The sequence below is a fragment of the Mesitornis unicolor genome, unplaced genomic scaffold, assembly GCF_000695765.1.
Source record: "Mesitornis unicolor isolate BGI_N332 unplaced genomic scaffold, ASM69576v1 scaffold20744, whole genome shotgun sequence".
Classification (NCBI taxonomy): Eukaryota; Metazoa; Chordata; class Aves; order Mesitornithiformes; family Mesitornithidae; genus Mesitornis; species Mesitornis unicolor.
This window is the reverse complement of record NW_010182312.1, coordinates 1-8,662: the sequence shown is the minus strand read 5'-3', so window position 1 is coordinate 8,662 and position 8,662 is coordinate 1. Positions and strand designations below refer to the sequence as shown.

At 48.9% G+C, this 8,662-nt stretch overlaps 1 protein-coding gene across 1 annotated transcript in view; it reads left to right on the top strand.

Moving 5' to 3' along the window:
- ACLY (ATP citrate lyase) overlaps positions 1–8,495 on the top strand; it is a gene marked incomplete at its 3' end in the record, with an annotated part of 17,374 nt that extends 8,879 nt beyond the window's left edge. Inside the window, exons 13-24 of the mRNA XM_010183738.1 lie at positions 718–747; positions 2,427–2,568; positions 4,314–4,482; positions 4,587–4,691; positions 4,909–5,105; positions 5,258–5,339; positions 5,526–5,636; positions 6,151–6,278; positions 6,441–6,534; positions 6,776–6,930; positions 7,657–7,807; positions 8,352–8,495. Of these exons, the coding sequence (XP_010182040.1) occupies positions 718–747; positions 2,427–2,568; positions 4,314–4,482; positions 4,587–4,691; positions 4,909–5,105; positions 5,258–5,339; positions 5,526–5,636; positions 6,151–6,278; positions 6,441–6,534; positions 6,776–6,930; positions 7,657–7,807; positions 8,352–8,495 (1,508 nt within the window). The remainder of the gene's footprint in view (positions 1–717; positions 748–2,426; positions 2,569–4,313; positions 4,483–4,586; positions 4,692–4,908; positions 5,106–5,257; positions 5,340–5,525; positions 5,637–6,150; positions 6,279–6,440; positions 6,535–6,775; positions 6,931–7,656; positions 7,808–8,351) is intronic.
- Positions 8,496–8,662: the final 167 nt, after the last annotated feature.

Genomic DNA, 8,662 nt, shown 5'->3' with positions numbered 1-8,662 from the left:
GGAGCTGTGATGTACCCCTCACATTTAGGGGCAGGGATTACTGCGTGGTTGGGAGTTTTGTTGGGTTTTTAGTGTGGTTGGTTGTTTTTATTGTTGGTTTTTGGGTTTGTTTTTTTTAAACGTGCTGCTTTAGCATGGTGATGTGTAAGAGCTTTGGCAGCCTTTTGCTTTTATTTGTTGGAATCCTTATTGGGTAAGAGCACGTTGTGTGGGGATAAAACAGCAGAATTGGACAGGGACAGAATGTGATAATGTCCCGGTCCTCATCCCTTGAACGTGAGAAGATCCTGGCCTTGTTTACTACAGGATGGCAGCAAGATTCAGATCCAATTCCAGTGAAACACATCACACAAACCACTACTGCTCTCTTAACCGCTGTGTACAGAACTTTGTACAAGCCATGCTTTGAAAATACACTGAAAATAAGTGAGTGATGGAGCTTGCAGCGCAAGGAGCTGGCACCTGAGCCTGAAATGTCTGTGCTGGGATAAGCAGAAGGTTTCTAGATAGCAAAAGGCAAAATACGAAGTCCAGCTGTTTGGAGAGGGAGCACAGCGGAGAGCGCTCCAGTCGCTTGATTTTTAACAAAAGCAAACTTGCAAGGCCCGAGTGCTGGGGGAGGAGGGAGGCTGCAGTGCCCCCTCGCAGTGCCCCGCTGTCGCGATGACAGCAGCCAGCTCTGTCCTGTTGCCGCATGAGTGATTCTCTCTCCAACAGATTCGGTCCCAGCTTCAAGACCTGGTCCAGGTAGGACACGTGTGAGCAGCTGAATGTGTCTGGCCTTGCTGGCAGCTGACGTTTTTAGTTCTTGGTTGTGTTGCTGTTTTACTCTCCGGAAGTTTGCAGTGTTGTCTGGTCCTTCCCTCCTGCCCAGCATATTTAGCTGTCACCACGCGAACTTCTCATCTGTTTTCTCAAGTGCAGCTCACATCCTCCTTTGCACAGAAACTTAGTATTTCTCGGGGAGAGAGGGACAGGACTCGACCTTTAATTTTTCTTCCCTTTCCCTCCAAAATCATTATGGAGAAAAATGGACCTAGGCACATTGTGCAAAGCTCTGTTCTCTTTGCTTTCCAAAAGAAGGATCGTTAACCGTGCCTAATAACTGGCATTTCGTTACAGAGGGAAACAAAGCAGTGCAGGTGCCGTGCCCGTGAGCCTTGAAGGGCACAGAAAAGTCACTGAGTGAACTAAACATTCTCATTGCCTTATCAGCTCAGCAAAGCACTAAAGCTTGTGCTCTGTGAGGTTATGGGGACTTCAGGCACTTGAGCTCTGTGCTGGATGTGAATAAACTGCTGAATCGGGGGTGAAGCAGAGTTTTAAGCCATCCCCCCTATTGTAAGCAGGGGACAGCAGAAGGGGGACTCTCAGATTCTCCCTGGTGTGGTCTCACAAATGGCCTCACCTTTCTGGGCCTGTGTGTTCCCCTCTGAGTACTGCACTGCATCCTTGCAGGCTCCTGCAAGAGAAACGGGGTGTTCCAAGGTGGGCTGTTTCCCAGTAACACGTCCTGTGACAGCACATCTGAACTGGGAATGTGCAGGGCTGGGGAACAGTGACTGATTTCATGTTAGAGCCAGGAGAACAGGATCCTGTTTAATCCCTAGTGAACCTGTGATCCAGAGCCACGAGAAATCAGCTGTAGACTGAGCTGGCATCAGCAGCTGCCTCAGTCTGAGTTCCTGAGAGTCTGAAATGCACTCAGAGGGAGGAACTCAACACTTTGCTGTGACAGTGGTGGAAATGGACTTCAAGCAAACGGTCCATCCTCATGGCTGAACTGCTGCCTTTGCTGTGACTGTCCCAAAGCCACGTTTTGGGCCATGTATAAATTCTTGGAGCCATTGGGTTTGTGTTGGATTCTGACCATCACAAAACACTGAAAACAAAACCTGAGTATGTAGAAGTCCTTTTGCTTTCTTTGTCCCCTCCATTTCCTGCTTTTCTTTTTATTTCCTATCATCGTACTGTGGTGCCCTGACAAACACAGGAGGCAAACCTCCTGTGGGTCTCCCTCTTGTAGGCCATATGCCAATACATACAGAAAATTCAGAACGCCCTTCCTCTTCAGTGTTGCACAGTAAAGCTGCCTGGGAGGAACGTGAGTGGCCCATGAGAAGAGGAAGAGGCAGTTTTCACTTCTCTCCTGCACCAGCTGCGCCCCCAGGATTCAGCACTTGCCCATTCTGTGAAGCCCAAAACCTGGCTGTTGTGTCCAGGATCCTGGGGAGGGGGATGCTGCTGCAGCTGCAGGTTCTTCCTTAATTTGGGCATCCTGCAGCTCACCTGGTGGGGTCAGTTTGGAGGGAGGGGAATGCGCTTCTCTGGGAGATGCTCAGCAGACGTCTGACGAAGCTGCAGCTTTTGTCTCGCACAGATGTACATTTTGAGTGTTTTGGTTTTCCCCCCCTCTCTCTGAGCAGGTAAAGCCACGACCCTGTTCAGCCGTCACACCAAAGCCATCATCTGGGGGATGCAGACACGTGCCGTGCAAGGAATGCTGGACTTTGATTACATTTGCTCCCGGGACGAGCCTTCAGTCGCTGCCATGGTTTACCCCTTCACGTAAGCAGCCTGTGTTGACTGTGTCGTTTTTCTGACTGCTTCCCTCAGATTCCTCTGCATCTCCCTCCTCCTCAGTCTCTGCTGTTCTTTAGTGTAGCTCAAGTCTCCATCTCTGCTTCAGCACCTCCTGTGCTCCCTCCCATTGCCGGGTTGGCTTTGCAGGCTGCTTCCTGTTTCCATCACCGCTGATTTCAGGCTGCTTTTAGTATTAGCCACACAATTTAAGTCCCACTTTATGCTCTTTCAGAGGATGTCCCAATTCTGTTCCCTTGCCCAGCAGGTGAGGGAGGCATGGCTAGTCAGGCTTTCTTTAACAGCCCACTGGCTCACCAAGGTTTCCTCACTCATCTGCTGGGTGCAGTGTGCTGGCCTGGGACATCTTGATTCGTGCTGGCAGCAGTGGAATTTTCCCCTGAGGTATTAGCTGGAATTGGAGCAGCTCTGCTAACAGACTAAAGCAGTCTATCTGTTACATACCCAAACAAAAACAAATGATAAAAATACCCCTGGTCATTTTGCTGATACTATTTCCTGCAATGGCAGTAGTTTCTTAAGAGGCAGGAAGTGTGCAGGTCCCTCAGTGGGACAGATTTCTCTGGTGTTTGCCCTGTTTTACCTCATCCCCACAGGGAATGGGGGTGAGAGGGGCTGCTGGGTGTTTCAGACTGCCCTCAGGAGGAGACTACAGGGCCAGGAGTGAGAAGGAGAGGGGTGGCTGTCTGCCTGCTGCTGGGACAGTGGGCTGGAGCCCACACAACGGCAGGAGGTTTGTTCTGTTTCTGTGGTGTTCACACCGGGGTAGCTGATGTCTAATCAGGCTCTGCCCTGCAGAGAGCTCTGCCTCTTGACAGTGAAGTGCCGTGTGCTGTTGGTCTGCAGCTCTGATGGTAATTGCAGCTCTGTGATACAGTCTCAGCATGTGCAGACCTCAGGGAACCAAAACTGAGTGCAGGCATAGCCACATCTGTAGATGAGTGGCAGCCTCTTGCAGTGTCGCAGTTGTTTAATGAAGAAAAAGCAATAGGGATTAAAAGTTTTAAGGCTACCTATAATTACCTGATTCTGCTTGACCTTTTGGAGGAAGCCAGGCTGATGAAACCTGGAATGTTCTGTCACAAATGTACTGGTGCGGGAGCACAGCCGTACCTGTAGACTTTTAAAGGACCAAACAGCACAGACATCAGTGAAGTCCCAGTTGGGTACCCACTGCATGAAAGACACCGCATGCAGTGAAACTCTCCTGGGTGCAGCTCATCTCCTTTGTGTGTGGGCAGGGCAGGCAGAGTCTCCCTGCAGCAGTTGGAAGCTGGCTGGCCCTCACCTTGCTGTCCCAGCTGTTCACTGCAGATACTGGTTTCCTGTTCCCCCAGTCCAGTGCTTGTTCCAGCCCAGTAATGCAGCTTTGCATGTGTCTCATTCATTTCTCTTTCTGTGCCTCATTCTGTCTTCCAGCTTGGAGGAGAGTTGAGGCTCTGGTAACCTCACTGTGGGAGAGCTTATTCATCTTGCTGGATGCCTCTGTCCCCATTAGCCCGTCTCCTTCATGTGCTGCTCTGTTCTCTCTGAAGATCCTCCTGCTGTTAGTATGGGCCCTCCCCATTGCGCTCACTCACTAGCGAGTGTCTCGCAGGCAGTCTTGGTGTCTGAGACCTGGGGTTTGTAAACTCCTCTCTCTGCATGCGCTGTGTCCCTCTGTCTTTCCAGTTGCCTTAATGGTCAGGGCTCTTTCATCTCCTCCTCTGCAGTGGTGACCACAGGCAGAAGTTCTACTGGGGCCACAAAGAAATCCTGATCCCAGTCTACAAGAACATGTCGGATGCTATGAGGAAGCACCCAGAGGTGGATGTTCTCATCAACTTCGCGTCTCTGCGCTCTGCTTACGACAGCACTGTTGAAACCATGAACTACCCACAGGTGAGTGCAGGATCTAGAGCGGCCCAGGTCGAGAAGGAAGATCTAATGGTCTGCGTTGGGGCGGTGACACGGGGGTAATCATGGTTTGCTGTATCTCGATGCAGATCCGCACCATCGCCATCATTGCTGAGGGCATTCCAGAGGCACTGACGCGCAAACTGATCAAGACCGCAGATAAAAAAGGAGTCACCATCATTGGGCCTGCAACTGTAAGAGCTGTGACCTTTTCCTCCTCTTGCCCATCTGTCTCAATCTTTGGATGGTACAATCCATTTTGTCTTTAAAAGTGCACGTTAGTTTCTCATTTTAAGGTCATGTTACCGTTTCTCCTTGTTTGTAAGAACCCTGACAAGATCGTCTTACAGAAACATTCCCATGTTTCCTGTATATTTCAAAGGGCTTTGTCTTTCTCTGATGTTCTTGTAGGTTGGTGGGATCAAACCAGGTTGCTTTAAGATAGGCAACACAGGAGGAATGCTGGATAATATCTTGGCGTCAAAACTGTACCGTCCTGGCAGTGTGGCTTACGTCTCCCGGTCCGGAGGAATGTCCAATGAGCTCAACAACATCATTTCCCGAACCACCGATGGGGTCTACGAAGGGGTGGCCATTGGAGGAGACAGGTAGGAGCCTGCTCCTTCAGCAAAGATGCTGTTTTTAGGTTGGCCAGCAGTAATGTGGAGGAAGGAGGGCAGGTTGGCTGTTCGTTTTTCTTCTTTCAGAAAAGTTTACAAAACAAATTCAACTTGTACCATTTTCCCTGTGTTCTACCCAGATACCCTGGTTCAACTTTCATGGATCATGTCTTGCGTTACGAGGACACTCCAGGAGTGAAAATGATCGTAGTCCTTGGAGAGGTGAGCGAGACCCATCCAGTCCTATCTCAGCAATACCCACGGGTCTTGTTTTGGGAGCATCTGACTTGGCTGCAAGGACGCTAAGTAACAGCTGCAGATAAGGGGCAGCTATTCATGCTGTTGTTGAATGTCTGAGTTTTTATTTCATGCTGCTTTTATTTAATGTTATTTTATTTTCTCCTGCAGATTGGAGGCACAGAAGAGTACAAGATCTGCAGAGGTATTAAAGAAGGCCACATCACCAAGCCAGTGGTGTGCTGGTGTATTGGTACTTGTGCCACTATGTTCTCTTCAGAGGTATGTGGAAAAATGGGGACAGATGCACAAAATAAACATATATCCGTGACAGAATAGGGAAAATAAACTTCTCTCACTGTGCCTAAAACTTCCAGAATTTACAGCAGCAACTTAACATTGAGAAGTTAATAAATATAAATTATAAAAGTTAATAATTATGAATGATAAAAGCTTTTTGTGGTTCTCTAGTCTGCCACTGGAGATTTCCAAGGGATTTTGCATACTTGTAAAGGGAGCCCAAAGATCCCAGGGAACACAACAGATTCTGATATTTAGGAATTGAGGGAGGCAGAAGGTCAGTGGAAATCCTGGAGTGATTCCAGATCAGAAAATGCCCTGCACATTGCAGTACTGATCACAGCTGCAACCAAGAGTCCTGTTAGCCCAAAAAAGAAGGCAGCTGTGCAGTCATTGGTAGTCTCTGTCACAGTTTCCTCGTCAGCTCTTTATTCTGCTTTACTCTCTGCAGGTAAATGACCTTATTCCTTACTGCTGTCCCTTCTCCTCTTCGTAGGTGCAGTTTGGCCACGCAGGCGCCTGTGCCAACCAGGCTTCTGAAACTGCTGTTGCGAAGAACCAAGCCTTGAAAGAAGCTGGGGTGTTCGTTCCCCGCAGTTTCGATGAGCTGGGAGAGGTCATTCAGTAAGTTGCAGCAGAAGGGCACTGACTCTAAGCCGATAAGGGAATACATTCCTGGTTAAGGAAAGCAGCTCCTATTCATTCTGGGCTTTAAGGCCTAGATTAAGACCACCTCACTTGTATCTCTTCAAAGGACTGCAGTTAATCCATGGGTTCTCTCCCTAGGTCTGTGTACCAGGATCTTGTGGCCAAACGAGTGATTGAACCAGCCGAGGAAGTGCCTCCGCCAACTGTGCCTATGGATTACTCCTGGGCAAGGGTGAGCCGTGCTGTTTTCCTTGCTTTTCAGTTCCTTTAGAAACCAAAGAAGAAGTTTGCTGTGATTCTGGACACTTATGTTGATAACGGTGTTGCTCTGGGGTTTATCTTGCCCTTGGCAGTGCTGTTTGTGAGCTCGCTGGCTGTGCTGGCTCTGGGCTGCAAGGGCAGGTTGGAGGCACTGTTTGCCCACTCTGCCCCTTGCTTCTGTTTAAAATCCCATCTTTGTGCTGCGGTTTCAGGAGCTGGGTCTGATCCGCAAACCGGCGTCCTTTATGACGAGCATCTGTGACGAGCGGGGTCAGGAGCTGATCTATGCTGGGATGCCGATCACCGAGGTCTTCAAAGAAGAGATGGGAATTGGAGGGGTTCTGGGCCTGCTCTGGTTTCAAAGGAGGTGAGGCAGCTTTTGTGAAGGCTCCCAGATTTGACTTTAAGTTTTCTTGTTTTATTAACAGACTTCTAAGCAGAAAAGTAATTCCTTTGTGAATGTAGATTCACTGGAAGTGCCGTCTCTGTCCCCTCCTCTGAGAACACATCAGCATTCCAAGCCTTCATGTGATGAGTTTTAGCCTTGGGATGAAGTTTTCTATAGGTCTTGTGCTGCATTGAGGAAATTTCTCTATTCTAGGCCTGTTTCACACACTTTGGCTACTTGCTTGTAATAACTGTCACCTCAACCCTGGAGACACTGGGGAGTTTACAGACATTGCTCACAAGCCCACAGGGAGGTTTCTGAATGGCAAAGTTTGCTGTCTTCCTCTGATGGTGTTTTCACTGGGGACACTCTTGGTAGCAGCTGAAGTATCCGGCTCAGCAGCCCGGAGGAGCAGAGCTGTGGCACAGCCTCGTGCACCCCTCAAGGGGACTCGGAGCTCCTTCATGTCTGCTGAGTGTGTGCAAGCTCAGCAGACAAAACTGACAGCTCCTGTAGAAATGAGAATGCATGAAAATCCAATCTGAGCGGTTCTGGGCTGCACTGACGGGTACAGTGACCCTGCAACTCCCTCTCCGTTCTGCTTTCTCACACACACCTCAGAGCTCGCTGTCCAGTGTAACACCCAGCGTCTGGCTGTTCAGTTTTAATTACAATAAATGACTTTTTGGTCCCTTCCTCCCTCAGGTTACCCAAGTACGCCTGCCAGTTCATCGAGATGTGTCTGATGGTAACGGCAGACCACGGCCCTGCCGTGTCCGGAGCCCACAACACCATCGTCTGTGCCAGAGCTGGGAAAGATCTTGTCTCTAGCCTCACGTCAGGCCTTCTCACCATCGTAAGGACTTAATATCCAGAAGATTTAGCTTTGCTACTCGTTACCCCATGCAGGCTTTATTGTTGTTAATTTAAGATTTAGACTGGCTGCAGAGCCATGGTCAGGTTTTCTCTGTTCACTCACACTTGGAATTTCTGTTGAATTCAACTCTTAATAGCTTGGTGCTCTAGGTTTAAAACCTAGTCTGTTTTTCTAGTAAGCAAGACTACTTTGATGTCTCTTGTTTAAGTCTAGAAATATTTTGTGGAGGCCAAATTGCTGTCAGCGTTGTCCCTGTATGGTTGCCTGGTCTCTTCCATACCAACAAGTAAAAATGTGAATAAAACAGACTTTAGATCGCATTTCCCCTCATACTGTCTCTAGTGGAGATGCGCTGGCTGCACTTTGGCACCTGAGTTATCAACAGATGCTTTATCCCAGGGGCTTGACTCTAATCTCATGAATGCCACGTTGTCAGGCAGTGTGGATGGGGAAGATCTCGTGCTTGTTTGGTACCTGAACTGCGGAGTCCTTTGCTGTAATTCCCTTTGTGTTCTGCACCCAGGGAGACCGGTTTGGTGGAGCACTGGATGCTGCAGCTAAGATGTTCAGCAAAGCCTTTGACAGCGGGATCATCCCCATGGAGTTTGTGAACAAGATGAAGAAAGAAGGCAAACTGATAATGGGCATTGGACACAGAGTCAAATCGGTAAGAGAATGGCGTTGGTGCGGATTGGAGGGGTTTTCTACAGAAGGGTGGGGGAGAGAAAAAGCAAAGTGAAGCAAATTCACAGCTTCCAGAGGCAGCTGTTGGCCAAACACTCCTAAACCTACAAACAGTAAAACAGCTGGGGGGAAGTGTTGATCTGCTAGAAG